This window comes from Macaca thibetana, chromosome 16, assembly GCF_024542745.1.
Source record: "Macaca thibetana thibetana isolate TM-01 chromosome 16, ASM2454274v1, whole genome shotgun sequence".
Taxonomy (NCBI): domain Eukaryota; kingdom Metazoa; phylum Chordata; class Mammalia; order Primates; family Cercopithecidae; genus Macaca; species Macaca thibetana.
The window spans coordinates 61,197,380-61,213,167 of record NC_065593.1 but is presented as its reverse complement, the minus strand read 5'-3'; the positions used below and the strand labels follow the sequence as shown (position 1 = coordinate 61,213,167).

At 49.6% G+C, this 15,788-nt stretch overlaps 2 protein-coding genes across 2 annotated transcripts in view; one reads left to right on the top strand and one right to left on the bottom strand.

Annotated features, from left to right (window-relative positions):
* The window catches only part of ENGASE (endo-beta-N-acetylglucosaminidase), a 639,565-nt gene that overhangs the window by 92,758 nt on the left and 531,019 nt on the right, over window positions 1-15,788 (top strand). The gene's annotated exons all lie outside the window — the stretch shown is intronic.
* Window positions 1-15,788, bottom strand: part of DNAH17 (dynein axonemal heavy chain 17) — a 151,320-nt gene that overhangs the window by 82,403 nt on the left and 53,129 nt on the right. Inside the window, exons 26-31 of the mRNA XM_050764133.1 lie at window positions 11,874-12,122; window positions 7,159-7,281; window positions 4,378-4,725; window positions 4,191-4,282; window positions 3,637-3,763; window positions 2,080-2,232 (exon numbers count right to left, since the gene is read on the bottom strand). Coding sequence (XP_050620090.1) covers window positions 2,080-2,232; window positions 3,637-3,763; window positions 4,191-4,282; window positions 4,378-4,725; window positions 7,159-7,281; window positions 11,874-12,122 — 1,092 coding nt within the window. The remainder of the gene's footprint in view (window positions 1-2,079; window positions 2,233-3,636; window positions 3,764-4,190; window positions 4,283-4,377; window positions 4,726-7,158; window positions 7,282-11,873; window positions 12,123-15,788) is intronic.

Here is a 15,788-nt window from a genome sequence, read left to right as displayed (position 1 = left end):
TTTTTTTAAGACGGAGTCTTGCTCTGTCACCCAGGCTGGAGTGCAGTGGCACGATCTTGGCTCATTGCAAGCTCCACCTCCCAGGTTCACACCATTCTCCTGTCTCAGCCTCCTGAGTAGCTGGGATTACAGGCGCCCGTCACCACACCCGGATGATTTTTTTTTTTGGTATTTTTAGTAGAGATGGGGTTTCACTGTGTTAGCCAGGATAGTCTTGATCTCCTGACCTCATGATCCGCCCACCTTGGCCTCCCAAAGTGCTGGGATTACAGGCTTGAGCCACCATGCCCGGCCACACCTTTTGTTTTTAAATTGAGATAGGGTCTCGCTCTGCTGCCCCGGGCTGCCGTGCAGTGGTGCAGTCACAGCTCACTGTAGCCTCCACTTGTGGGCTCAAGTGATGCCTCCACCTCAGCCTCTCAAGCAGCTGGGACTACAGGTGTGCACCACCACACCCGGCTAGTCAAAGACTCACTTTAAAAATGTGGCTGGGGGCTGGGCGCAGTGGCTCACGTCTGTAATCCCAGCACTTTGGGAGACTGAGGCGGGTGGATCATCTGAGGTCAGGAATTCAAAACCAGCCTGGCCAACATGGTGAAACCTCGTCTCTACTAAAAATACAAAAATTAGCCGGGTATGATGGCAGGCGCCTGTAATCCTAGCTACTCTGGAGGCTTAGACAGGAGAATCACTTGAACCTGAGAAGTGGAGGTTGCAGTGAGCCAAGATTGTGCCACTGCACTCCAGCCTGGGTGATAAGAGTGAAACTCTGTCTCAAAAACAAACAAACAAACAAACAAAAAACATACCCACAAGTAACTGCTACTGGGAGAAAAAAACCCTCAAGAGGATATGAAGGTAGATTCTTTTTTTGGAGATGAATTTTTTGGAGACTAAGTCTCGCTCTATTACCCAGACTGGAGTGTAGTGGCGTGATCTTGGCTCACTGCAACCTCTGTCTCCCAGATTCAAATGATTCTTATGCCTCAGCTTCCCGAGTAGCTGGGACTACAGGTGTGTGACACCACACCTGGTTAATTTTTGTATTTTTAGTAGAGACCGTTTCGCCATGTTGGCCAGGCTTGTCTTGACCTCCTGACCTCAGATGATCTGCCCACCTCGACCTCCCAAAGTGCTGGGATTACAGGCGTGAGCCACCGTGCCCGGCCAGATTTTTCCTGTTAGCTGTAAGCACGGTGCAGGCGGGCCTCACTGTGGTCTGCAGTTCTGTTTGTAAGGGGTAAGCCCAGGAAGCGAGTCTGGACAGACGCTGTCACTGCCCCACCCACCCCATCCATGTAGAGCAGGCCACGTATGTGCCGTGTTCAGCTCTTTGAACCTCAAGTTTTCTCAAGTCGAGATTTTTTTTTTCCTACAGCTGATTTACCTCTGCCTTGTATTTTCCTCAGGCTGATGTTAAAATGGTTTCTATTGCTTGATCAATAACTGGGTAATGAGACGGCGGAGGGGGCAGGCCGGAAGTTTTCTGACGGCAGAAGGAGCCCACCCTGAGCCGGGGGACATGCTTGCTGGGGAAGGAAGAGGCTGCGGGGACCACTCTGAGCGGTGGGCAGCGCAGCCGATTATTTCAGACAGGCGTTGGGAATTGGTGGTTCAGAGATGTGCAGCCCCCTTCAAAGCAGTCCCTTTGGCAGGTGATAAAAAGGATTCAATGACATTAACAGGGATTTTTTTTTTTTTTTTTTTTTTTGAGACGGAGTCTCACTCTATCACCCAGGCTGGAGTGCAGTAGCATGATCTTGGCTCACTGCAACCTCTGCCTCTCGGGTTCAAGCGATTCTCCTGCCTCAGTCTCCCGAACAGGGCTTTTCTCCCGTCCTTTCCCCTCCCCTTTCTCCCTAAGGATACACTCGTGCTATACGGGTAAGGCTGTGCTAGAAATTCTATAAAGAGGTCAGTCCCTTAAGGGTTTTCTAGAGAGGCAGAGGAGAGGAGCAGGGGCGGGCTGGCAGCTGCACAGGGTGGTAGTTCTTCGGACGTCGCCGTCTGAGGGCATGTGCCCCAGACACAGCTGCGCCCTTGTCCTGGGTTCCCTGTGCGGCATGCCCACACACTCACCTGCCCCGAGAGGTCACAGTCCTGATCAAAATCCATGTACTCGTCCTCCTTGCTGTACATTCCCAGGCCCACCTTGAGAGGTTTGTCATTGGCATCGAGCTGGAACTTTAGTTTACACAGGCTATCGAAGAGTTTGGACAGGTGGCGGCTCACCTGGGTGGAGGGGAAAAGCCGGAATTATGCAACGGGGGATTTGAAAGGCACGTGCATGGCTCAGGCTTTCCGTGGGTGGTCTTAGGCATTGTTCTTTTTGGAATATACGCCCCGTCTTTGATCAACGTTAACTAAACATGGCTAACTCAACAAAAGGAACCAGCGAAGATTGCTCTGAGTCAGGACACAGAAACCAGGCCAGGAACCGCAGTCCTTCTAAGCCAAATATCCATTCTGGAAGACTTCTTTTCGGCTGGGCATGGTGGCTCACACCTGTAATCCCAGCACTTTGCGAGGCCGAGGCAGGTGGATCACGTGAGGTCAGGAGTTTGAGACCAGCCTGACCAACATGGAGAAACCCCATCTCTACTAAAAATACAAAATTAGTTGGGCGTGGTGGCGCATGCCTATCATCCCAGCTACTTGGGAGGTTGAGGCAGGAGAATCACTTGAACCTGGGAGGTGGAGGTTGTGGTGAGCCTTTGCACTCCAGCCTGGGCAACAAGAACAAAACTCCATCTCAAAAAAGATTTCTTCTTTTTGAGAAGGTTCTGTCCCAGGTTCCAAGCCACACATTCAGTCTATTCTTGCATATCCCTTCTTCTTGTGTATCCTCTAACCTCTTCCTGTGTATCCTCTAACCTTATGGTCAAAATAAAATATAGGCACTTTCCCTTCACCTAATATTTTTTTTGTTTGTTTGTTTTTGAGACAGATTCTCGCTCTGTCACCCAGGCTGGAGTGCAGTGGAGTGATCTTGGTTCACTGCAACCTCTGCCTCTCAGGCTCAAGCAATTCTCATGCCGCAGCCTCCTGAGTAGCTGGGATTACAGGTGCGTGCCACCATGCCTGGTTATTTTTTGTATTTTTAGTAGAAATGGGGTTTCACCATGTTGACCAGGCTGGTCTCAAACTCCTGACCTCCGGTGATCTGCCTGCCTGGGCCTCCCAAAGTGCTGGGATTACAGGTGTGAGCCACTGAGCCCGACCTCTTTTCTCTTTTAGAAGAGCCTCAAGGAGGCACCTGTTTCTTGCTCTTGGGACCCTGAGATTTACTAGCTGATTGGAGGATGACCCAGTGAGAGGTGTGCCTTTCGGAAACAGTGTCTTACTAGGCCTCTGGCATATGACCCATTTTCTAGGAGGGGAAAATGAGGTACAGAGAGGCAAATTAACTTCTCCAAAGCCAGGCCAAGTGCAGAGCAGGATGTGAGATGAGTCCCACCACGTTTCTGCCATGACTGGGGACCCCAGGAGAGTTTCTGGTGCAGAGGGCCTCCTGGAGATGATAGAGCGTGTCCAGGGACACTGTTACCCCATCCTAGGGCAGTTCAGGTAGAGGTGCCCACCTGGGGTCTGCCATGATGTTGGCTTAAACTCCAGAATGCAGGGGGCCCCGCCTACCTCCACGGGGTCATTGCCATTGGAGAGAATGTCCAGGAGGTCAGCCGAGGAGACAAAATAGAACCTGGGGAAAGCCAGTCTCTTCGTCTCTAAATACTCTGACAAAGCTTTTTCACAAATGGCCAAGCTGGGAAGAAGGAAGGAGAGGAGGCCGGTGACCCCACTCTGTAGGGATGTCTGCTGCCCACCCTATCGGTGCAGGGAACCGGTCATCCTGGGGATGCCTGGATTGCTGTTCACAGGCCCGGTTTAATTCAGAACCTCCTACCAGAGGCTCTCATTTATTTGCCAACCCCTGACCTTGTGGGCACTCCTAGGCAAGAGGGAGCCTCATTTATTCTCTGGGTCACTGCTTCCTTCAAGGCCAAGGCACTGTGTGGCAGGATGAGGCTGTGGAGCGCATGCTCCCCAGGGAAAGGGAATAGATTAACCCAGGACCCGTGGTTTTGCCCTGTGCTGACCGGCGGGCCACACAAGACTTAGGTTCCCTCAGACTTAAGACTCAGGGAATCAGCACCACTGACTCCCCTGGTCTGGACAGGTGTGAGCCCCACCTCTTCTTCAGGGCCTCCAGTTTATTGTAGAGGCCGGGTTTGCTGGTAGCTTCCACCACGTTGGGTGTTTTTACTGCATCTTCCATCAAGGCCTGGGAAGAGAAGGGGATCGCCAAGGCATTAGGGACCCCGTTTTGTCCAACACGGTCATTTCTGAAATGCGTGGGAGCCACCGGGCTGGGCTCACCTTGAACTCCTGGTCGATGTCATCAAAGCGCTGGGAGTCCTCCGGGAGCTGGGCGCGGATGTCTTCGGAGCCAATGAAGATGCTCTCCAGGTGGCTCCAGGTTCGCTGGACCTCAAACCAGATGGAGATGACGGAGTCCGCCATGGACAGCTTCTGCTGCCAGCTCGTCACCTCCTTCAGGAAGTGGGCCAGGTACTTGGACGTCATCAGGTTCTGCAGCTGTACCTGGTTGTCCTCCAGCGTCTCCACCAGCACCTCGTTGGACTTGAGCATCATGGTGCCCGTCCGCGGGTGCGGCTCGTGCTCGAATTCCATCATGCTCCAGGTACTGTCCAGGGCTTTCAGCACCTTTTGGGGGAAGAGAAAAATAAGGTCACTGAGCATTTGGCCTGCAAAGCTCAGGCAGGACCCAGAGTTCCCAGGACGTAGACTGAAGCTTCATGATCAGAAAGCAAAAAGACTCAAACCAACGTATTCACAGGAGCCAAAGGCAGATCCAACCCGAACCTTCGTACCCCGATGACGGATGAATGTGATGTCTGTCCACACAATGGAACATAAGCCACTAAAGGAATGAGGTACAGACACCTGCCACAATGCGGATAAACCTGAAGACCTTAGGCTGAAAGAAGCCACACGCACAGATCACATAGCACATGTGAAGGAGTTCAGAATGTGCCACCCCAAAATATGCCATCCTGCAATTGACGATTTCGAGTCAGAGGCACTTGAAGGGCAGCAGACGCAGGAATCTCTCTCTGAGCCTCATGCTGTTCCTGGGAAGCAGGAGATGCAATTCCCAGGTGAATGATGCTCTTCTGATACCAGAATGAAACGATCATTCTCATCACGAGGATGGGAAGTCGAGGCAGAAAGAATCCTGTCCGCTCAGAACTTGTTAGAATAGCTCTCACCTTCCAGCCTCTCACACAGATTACTTTTCTACAACTTCCTCTTTCCGCAACTCAGTACTTAAAGTGTTCACCGCTAACTGCGTTAGAGTCAGGAAGTCTTCCTTTCCTCCCGTAAAACAGAAAACTTGGATTAAATAATTTGCATACTTTTCTCCTCTTGATCTGTCTTACGTCAATGGAATTCTCAGACCCAGCTGGGAAAAACTCTAAAAGCATAGAGTGAAAGTGCTGCCTCCTCTACCTATGATGCCGTTCCTACGAAAGTGTGGAAGAGGGGGATCTAGACAGGGGGAAAGTGGATTAGTGGTTGCCTAGAGCTGGAGATGGGGACATGTGAGAAGAAAGGGGTAGGGGATGATGGCTAAAGGATGTGGGTTTCTTTCTGAGGTGATGAAAATATTCTAAAGTTTGTTAATTCTATTTTTTATTTTTACTTTTTAAAAAACTATAATTTTTTTTAGGGACAGGGTCCAGCCCAGGCTGGAGCGCAGCAGCGTGATCACAGCTCACTGCAGCCTCCATCTCCTGGGCTCAAGTAATCCTCCCACTTCAGCCTCCCAAGTAGCTGGGACTACAGGTGTGTCACCACGTGTGCTGATATTTTTTTTTTTTTGAGATGGAGTCTCACTTTGTCACCCAGGCTGGAGTGCAGTGGCACAATCTTGGCTCACTACAGCTTCCACCTCCCAGGTTCAAGCGATTCTCCTGCCTCAGCCTCCCAAAGCGTTGGGATTACAGTCATGCGCCACCATGCCTGGCTAATTTTTGTATTTTTAGTAGAGACAGGGTTTCACCATGTTGGCCAGGCTGGTCTCAATCTCCTGACCTTGTGACCCGCCCACCTTGGCCTCCCAAAGTGTTGGAGTTACAAGCATGAGCCATCACGCCCGGTCCCCAGCTAATTTTTTTAAGTTTATTTTTTTGTAGAGATGGGGTCTGCCTCTGTTGCCCAGGCTGGCCTTGTCTTGAATTCCTGGACTCGAGCGATCCTCCTACCTCCCAAAGTGCTGGGATTATAGGCATGAGCCCCCACCCTCTGCTGTTTAGTATGTGCTGATTACACACTTGTACCTCTGCTAAAAACCATTGTACACTTTAAACAGGTGAATTGTATGGTATGTGAATTATACCTAATAAAGGTTTTTTTTTTTTTTTTGTTTTGTTTTTTAAGCAAGTCAAAATGTGACAATTCAAACTCACAAAACAGGCTGAGGAGAGAGATTTGAACCGCAAAAGGAGTTTTCCTGGATACTGGAACTGCTGGTAGCCAGTGGCACATTACAAGTTCAGGTACCAGCTGGGGGCCATCCCCCACCCGTCCCCAACCCTCCCCTCAGCTCAGAGTCAGAGGAAAGAACTGACGTCCGTGGAGGAGTCAGACAGGACCACAGACGAGGATGCTGGAGGCAAAGGAAATGAGAATTCTGGTTGTTTACAAAATGTCCCAAACTATTGCGTGTATGGGGCGGGCAGAGTTATAGCCAGGAATTGGGTTTCCTAAGAAAAATTCCAGAAGTAGGCTGGCACGGTGGCTCACGCCTGTAGTCCCAGCTACTTGGGAGGCTGAGGCGGGAGAAATTGCTTGAATTCGGGAGGTGGAGGTTGTGGTGAGCCAAGATCGTCCCACTGCACTCCAGCCTGGGCAACAGAGAGACATTCTGTCTCAAAAACAATAAAAAATAATAAATCGATTCCAGAAGTATTTTTTGATTTGTCATGGGTTGGGTAAGAAAGGCCCCCCAGACTTCCCTTGAGTGCCATGGGGCTGCGGGACCCATATGAACGAGATCTCTCTGGGTGCTCTCAGTACAGGGGCAGTTTCAGGCTGATCCCACGTGGCACAGACAATGCTGCCAGCACCGCCTACCTTTTCCATGCCGGACTCTTTCACGGCCTTGTCCACGATGTTGCGGACCTCATCCTCGTAATTGTGGAGGTTCAGCTGCAGTAAATCTGCCAGGGTTGTCTCTTCTGACATTTTAAATTTCACCTAAGGGAAAAAAACCAGGCATGATTCATGTCATGTCATTTGGACTCTGAAGTGGGCGGACGTCACCATCCTTCACGGAGAGCCGCCGCCAGGGCGCGATCCCGGGCTGCTGGAAGGAGGGAGGCGAGCTCTACCCTGCCGTTTTCAGCTCTGGGACTTAAGGAGGTGACTTCTCCAAGCCTCACCTTCCTTCCCTGTGAAACCGCATAATAGCAGAACCCACCCGCACTGGGCAGAATTGTGGCCCCCCCAAAATTCACGTCTGCCCAGAACCTTCGCATGTCACCTTATTTGGAAATAGGGTCTTTGCAGATACTAAGGATCTTGAGGTGAGTTCATCCTGGCTTTTCCAGTGAGACATAAATCCAGGGCCAAGTGTCCTCATGACAGGAAGGAGAGGGAGATCTGAGTCACACAGGAAACAGGGCCTTGTGGAGACTGAGGCAGAGACGGACTTGATGCAGCCACAGGCCAAGGAATGCCTGGAGTTCCCAGAAGCTGGAGGAGGCAGGAAGGACCCTCCCCCAGAGCCTTTAGAGGGAGTGCAGCCTGCTGACACCCTGATTTTAGAGTCCTGGCCTCCAGCACTGTGACGGAACACATAACACAGGTCTGTTTTTTTTTTTTTTTTTTTTTGAGTCGGAGTCTTGCTCTGTCACCCGGGCTGGAGTGCAGTGGCGTGATCTCGGCTCATTGGAACCTTCACCTCCCTGGTTCAAGCGCTTCTTTTGCCTCAGCCTCCCAAGTAGCTGGGACTAGAGGTATGTACCACCACACCCAGCTAATTTTTGTATTTTTAGTAGAGATGCGGTTTCACCAAGTTGGACAGGCTGGTCTCAAACTCCTGAACTCAAGTGATCCACCTGCCTCAGCCTCCCAAAGTGCTGGGATTACAGGCGTGAGCCACCGCGCCCCCGGCTAGGTCTGTTTGAAGCCTCCCAGTTTGTGGTCCTTTGTCATGGCAGCCCCAGGAAGCGAATCCACCACCTCTGGCAGCTGCTGCGTTCCTAACAGGCAAAGCACTCTGTGGCGGCGGCCGAATCACAGGTGCTGTTACTCTAGTACCAACATACCAGGTGCTTGCCAAGTGCCACCACTTCCCAAATCGCTTCCACATCCCTTGTCTAATATTCTTCTTGGTGTCACATAGTCAGATGTTTCTGAGCATCGATTCTGAGCCCACCGTGGAATTTTAACCAATGACAGAACCTCGCATCTCTAATCACATTTGGGGACATATCCGCCCGAGGCTCACCAAGACCTCAGCTGTGCCCAGCTCCTTTCATGGAGATATTTAGCTGGTTTATCACCGCTCAAGCGTCTCTCCCAGGGCACCTGGATGGGGCACATGAGCCTGTTGCCAGGCATCTGGGAAATCTTTTGTCTCAACACACAAGAGGCACCCCCAGGGACTGGCTCCCAGACACCTGGACATAGAAATCCCTGGGGAGCAAGCGGGTGCCCCTGTGCCCTCAGGGTGGCCTGCATAACTGGGTTTGCTTTTCCCTCCTTAGGCCTAGGGAGCAGCAGAAGGGCCCTGGACAGTGTGGTGGGGGTGGAGCAGGAGCGTCCAATGCTCCTCCTAGGTGGGCACCCTCCTGGGCTGGCCGGGACCTAATGAGAGATGGAGGGAACAATTTGGCCCCATTCTCCTACTTCCTGCATAGGTAGGGATCTCTTGGGAAGCCGTGGGTTAAGCCTTCCCGCTGCGCAGGCTTTGGGCCACACTGCCCTTGGTCCTTGGGGTACGTTCTCTCCGTTGTTCTTGCATTCTTTCATGCCGAGCCCCTTCCCAGCCTTTCTGCTTGTCTTCACAGTTCTCACTCCCAAGGCCCAAGCCAAACTTCACATTAACTCAGAGCTTTTCCTTCCCTTCCCACCCCTTGAAGGTGGCGCCCTCCTCTAGGTCTCAGGATCATCACTGAGTATCTCCTGTGCTTGGCATTCAAACCTGATCACGAAGGTTGGCAGAATTTGCCACCAAAATACACCACTTTGGCTTAAGGGTTATTTTGAGCTGAAGGCAGTTGAGAAGAAGCAGATACAAGGGAAGCTCTCTGCCCTCCCCCTATTTGCCTACAAGCAGGAAATAAATTTGCCAAGGAGTCCCACCACCCCTCTACCAAGAACGATAGAAGTTAATCAATGGAGGCCGGGCGCGGTGGCTCACACCTGTAATCCCAGCACTTTGGGAGGCCGGGGCAGGTGGATCACCTGAGGTCAGGAGTTTGAGACCAGCTTGGCCAAAGTGAAACCCTGCCTCTACTAAAAATACAAAAAAGGCCGGGCGCAGTGGCTCAAGCCTGTAATCCCAGCACTTTGGGAGGCCGAGATGGGCAGATCACGAGGTCAGGTGATCGAGACCATCCTGGCTAACACGGTGAAACCCCATCTCTACTAAAAAAAAAAAAAATACAAAAACTAGCCGGGCGAGGTGGTGGCGCCTGTAGTCCCAGCTACTCCGGAGGCTGAGGCAGGAGAATGGCGTGAACCCGGGAGGCGGAGCTTGCAGTGAGCTGAGATCCAGCCACTGCACTCCAGCCTGGGCGACAGAGCAAGACTCTGTCTCAAAAAAAAAAAAAAAAAAAAAAAAAAAAACAAAAAAATCAGCCAGGCATGGTGGTATGTGCCTATAATCCCAGCTACTCAGGAGGCCGAATCAGGAGAATCACTTGAACCTGGGAGGTGGAGGTTGCAGTGAGCCGAGATTGTGCCACTGCACTCCAGCCCGGGCGACAGAGTGAGACTCTATCTCCAAAAAAAAAAAAAAAAAAAAAAAAAGTTAACTGATGGAGACAGCTTTAGCCCCTTATCAGCCCAGAGGAACGGGAGGAATCTACACAACGCAGCTTACTGAAGCTCACCTCATCCTGCTGTAAAACAAAAATAAAATCCTAAGCCCCCAAACAAATTGAATGAACCCCTGTCTCTGCTAGGGGCATTCCAAAGTAAACCTGAAAAAGGAGTTCAGGCCATGATGGGAAGCGGGTTGGAAGACAGGCCTCATTATACCCCCCTCCCTTTGCAATTCAGGCACAGCTGACCGGCATGAACATCCACACATCGATCCTAAGACTGACCAAACAGAATGTTTGTCGCAACATGATACATCACATGACAGATAGCAGGCCCTGAAAGAAATCGCAGTATTTTACCCTAAAATATATTCCTTTGACATAGTTTGAAATGGTCCTGCAAAGCTGTCTCTTGCAGGGGAAATCTACATTCTGTAGATAATCCCCTTTGTCTTTCCTGGTCTTTTCCCATTTTGTTTTTTTTGAGATGGAATTTTGCTCTGTCACCCAGGCTAGAGTGCAGTGGCATGATCTCGGCTCACTGCAACCTCCGCCTCCCAGGTTCAAGCGATTCTCCTGCCTCAGCCATTCAAGTAGCTGGGATTACAGGTGTGTGCTACCACGCTCGGTTGATTTTTGTATTTTTAGTAGGGATGGGGTTTTGCCATGTTGGCCAGGCTGGTCTCAAACTCCTGGCCTCAGGTGAGCCACCCGCCTCGGCCTCCCAAAATGCTGGGATTACAGGTGTGAGCCACCGTGCCCGGCTTTCCTCTAATCAATCTGTCTCTCATCAGTCTAATTTACAGGGGCCCCAGCCAGGGAACCTAAGATGGATAGAGGAAAAATAAATTCCCCCTCCCCGCAATTGCCAGTACTATTATTTCTTTGCTTCCTTGAGAGCAGAGGCCACGTCTCCTTTCCCTCTGTGTCCTTTGCAGCTAGGTGGGGCCTCTGCAGAGTAGCTGCTTAAAGTGGTTTTGTTCAGTGTTTGCTGAGAGTGGGGAGTGTTCCTGTTAGCCTTCTGGAGGGGTCAAGGCCAGTGCCTGCCACTGCGGGATATTCCGGGAAAGATTCGGGTGCTAAGACTCTGAGTTTCTGGGGTCATGAGGACCCCAGTGAAGCTGTTCATTTGCCCCAAACTCCCCAAGTCTTATGAACATGCAGCCTACAACCAGAACTGCCTACTTACTTTGCAGGGCCCAGTGCAAAATGAAAATGCAGGAGCTCCTGTTGGAAAATTACTAAGAACTGGCCAGGTGCAGTGGCTCACGCCTGTAATCCCAGCACTCTGGGAGGCCGAGGCGGGCGAATCACGAGGTCAGGAGTTCCAGACCAGCCTGGCCAATATGGTGAAACCCCGTCTCTACTAAAAATACAAAAAAAAATTAGCCAGGTGTGGTGGCGGGCACCTGTAGTCCCAGCTACTCGGGAAGCTGAGGCAGAAGAATTGCGTGAACCCGGGAGGCGGAGGTTGCAGTGAGCTGAGATCGTGCCACTGCACTCCAGCCTGGCGACAGAGCGAGACTGTCTCAAAAAAAAAAAAAAAAAAAAAGGAAATTACTAAGAATTTTGAGATGGTGAAGTTGAGATGGTAAACGGAGCCTGCCCTACCACCCCCAACCAACATGGAGCCCTGTGTGACTGCACAGGTCACTTGTGCACGAAGCCAGCCCTGCCCACACTGGCTTTACCACCATCGGGCCCCGAACACCTTGGCTAGGCAGCTCAGGACAGCTCATCCTGCAGCAGGGCTGGCCACCAGGGGCGGTCCCCTCCGCCCACCATGGCGCGTGGTACCTGGGTGGCCTGCATGAGCTGCTGCCAGTGGCGTTCCCGAATGGCAGGGTTCTGCAGCTCGCTCACGGCACGCAGGGATGTGATCATGTTCTTCACGGTGTTGTCAAGCCCCACGAAGGCATCCCAGGTTTTCATCTCCTTGTCCAAAGACCTCACATCTTTGGCAAACTTCTTACAATCTATGTCCATCTGCTCAACGTTGATATCTTTCCACTTGGTGGTCTTCCAGTCCTCGATGCTGGTATTTACCTGAAACAAAAACACCCCGTTTCTGCTTTCACTCTTGTCAAGGAGGACTCAGGAATACAACCCTCTTACCTCTCTGCACTTACTCGCAGGGAGCAAAGCCCAATGAGGAATATTTAGAACGAATACCAGAGATCATTAAAGTGACTGGATACAAGAAAAAACAACGGTGGCATCATAAAAGGTAAGATTTAAAAGTTAACAGTTGGCTGGGCATGGTGGCTCATGTCTATAATCCCAGCACTTTGGGAGGCCGAGGTGAGCAGATCACCTGAGGTCAGGAGTTCAAGACCAGCCTGACCAACATGGTGAAATCCCGTCTGTACTAAAAATACAAAAATTAGCCAGGTGTGGTGGTGCACGCCTGTAATCCCAGATACTTGGGAGGCTGAGACAGGAGAATCACTCGATCCTGGGAGACGAGGGTTGCAGTGAGCTGAGATCGCGCCACTGCACTTCAGCCTGGGTGACAGAGTGAGACTCTGTCTCAAAAATAAATAAATAAAAATAAAAGCAGTTAAAAGGCATTTTAGCAAAAGCCTGTGTCAGGGCCCTGCTGTTGCTGGCCAGGACCCAGTTTTCTTTCACTTCCATTATGTCCATGTAGCTTGTCTTGGCCCATAAAAGGTGAGTGATGCCTGACAATACCCAGCCTGGTGTTCCCCTTGCCTGCCTTGGCAATCACGAAGGGGCATCGCTGATCCACAGCCTGCACTGTGCAACCAGTCCTTGACAGGTAACTTCCCAGGGAACAACTGCTTGGAACTACAGTATGCACTTTGCATGAATGAGAAATACACTTTTGTTCAGTACACAGAGATTTGTGGGGCTGTTACTGCACAGTAACCCAGCTTCCACTGATAAGAATATAACAGGGCCGGGCGCGGTGGCTCACGCCTGTAATCCCAGCACTTTGGCAGACCGAGGCGGGCGGATCACAAGGTCAGGAGATCAAGACCATCCTGGCTAACACAGTGAAACCCCGTCTCTACTAAAAATAAAATTAAAAAAAAAAAAAAAAATTAGCCAGGTGTGGTGGTGGGTGCCTATAATCCCAGCTACTCGGGAGGCTGAGGCAGGAGAATGGCATGAACCCGGGAGGCGGAACTTGCAGTAAGCCAAGATCGCGCCACTGCACTCTAGCCTGGGCGACAGAGCGAGACTCCGCCTCAAAAAAAAAAAAAAAAAAACAGAAGACACTTCATTCACAACAATATGAAACAAAACATACAAACTACCCAGGAATAACCTAACCAACAGTATAAACATGAAAATGGCTGTGAAGCTGGAAACTGCTAGTCATTGAGGGAATGAGAGATTGTTGACATGGGCACTTACAGTGGGGAAGATCTGGGCTTGAGAAACATCTGTGCTCGAGAAAGTAAAAACTGAGAGTGTTTACAAGACATTTGCCTTGAAGATACGACGGTCTGAAACCTTAATCTACATAGGAGTTGATGGCTTTTTCTGGCAGGTTCAAGATTAGCCTGCATCCTATTATCATAAAATGTCTTGGCTAGTGTGTTTTGGAGAGTTTTTCTTGAATTATCCTGACTTCAAATGCTGTCATCTCCTGGGAAACGTGGATTTTATTCTCCCATCTACGCAAACAATTTTTTGTTGTGGGAAAGTGTATATCCCATTCTCTCAGATGCCACTATGTTCTGTAATGCCAATCACATAAAAGAAACTTGAGGCCGGGCGCGGTGGCTCACGCCTGCAATCCTAGCACTTTGGGAGGCTGAGGCAGGAGAATCACCTGAGGTCAGGAGTTCGAGACTAGCCTGACCAACATGGTGAAATCCCATCTCTACTAAAAAAAATACAAAAATTAGCCGGGTGTGATGGTAGGCGCCTGTAATCCCAGCTACTGGGGAGGCTGAGGCAGGAGAATCACTTGAACTCGGGAGGCAGAGGTTGCAGCGAGTGGACATCACGTCACTGCACTCCATTCTGGGCCACAGAGAGACTTTGCCTCAAAAAAAAAAAAAAATAAAATAAAATAAAAGAGACTCAAATTCAGTTAATTGTTGAAAAAGTATCAAGAGGCCTTCAATTTGTACCTTCTCTTAAGGCCTGGCTGTAAAAAAGCCTGTGACTCCAAATATGTTTTTCCCCCTGTGTAAGAAATATTTTGACTCAGTATGGTCAGCATGAAGACATTTACTATAATGTAATTTAAAAATTAAATAAAAGAGACAGAGCATACTCTTGTATGAGAAAATGGAATACTGCCAAGAGATTAATTTCCTTCAAATGAGTTAATTCAATTCCATTTAAAGTCATAATAGCTTCCTTTTGGAGGGGAGGAAGATTTGACAAATGATTCTTTTGTTTTTGAGACAGAGTCTCACTCACTCTGTCTCCCAGGCTGGAGTACAGTGATGTGATCTCAGCTCACTGCAGCCTCCACCTCCTGGGTTCAAGTGATCCTCCTGCCTCAACCTCCCCAGTAGCTGGGACTACAAGCACATGTCACCAAACCCAGCTAATTGTTATATTTTTAGTAGAGGTGGGGTTTCACCATGTTGGCCAGGCTGGTCTCAAACTCCCGGCCTCAAGTGATCCGCCCACCGTGGCCTCCCAAAGTGCTGGGATTACAGGTGTGAGCCACCACACCAAGCTGGATTTGACAAAAGTTCATTCAAAAAAGTAAAAGAGGAAAGAGTTCAACTATTTTTGAAAACAGATGAGCAAAGAGGAGACAGAATGGCAGAAACCAACATCTGCACACACACAAAAGAAGAAATACTTGGGAAAAAGAGGCTCCATGCTTGGAGTCCAGTCTCCCTTCACACACGGAGACCTGGCCTGTCCTTATCTTTCTGCTGCCTAGGAGGCCACAGAGCAGCCCACAGAGACATGACCCAGACTGCTCTTGTTTGGCAAATTCCCAGGCTCCCGAATTGCCTCTTCTTCTCCCTGAATATCACCCCTCCACAACCTACCCAAATCCCAATTTCCTCAGGGCTGTCTTAGCATCTGACCCAAACAAAAAGCCTGCTTGCATTCTTTAAAAAGTTGTTAGTTCTTTCAGTTCTGCCAAGACGGAGCAGCCTTGTTACTTCTGGCTTCTCCCTCTTACAACTGAAAAACCTTGGACATATCACAACAAACAAGACCATGGAAGATTGCTCGTATATTGAGGAAATACTTAAGACAGTTATGTTACGGTTAAGAGGGGCAGAGGTGATGGCAAAGAGATCTAAATGGAAGTAAGATTTCTACACTCAAAAGTGACAAAATGCTGATATCAGTGACTGTCAAACAACCACTAAGAAAACTATATAAAGTGCTATGTTCAGAATCACTCTAAATAAATCAGGATGGATCCTAAAAATGTTAAAAGAGTCAAAGGACCAAGAAACAAAGGGAACAAACAGAAAACAAAATGGCAGACATAGGCTCTAACATGACAATAATGATGTTAAATGCAAAATGGTCTAAATACATCAATTAAAAGCCAGAGACTGGCAGAGTGGATGAAAACACATGACCCAACCATATGCTATATATAAGAAACTCACTTCAAATACAAAAATACAGGTAGCTTGAAAATTGAAAAATGGAAAAAGATCAGGATGAACACTAGTCAAAAACAATAGGAAAAAAATAGAAGTAGCGATACTAGTATCAGATAAAGCCAACTTTAGAGCAAAGAACATTCCT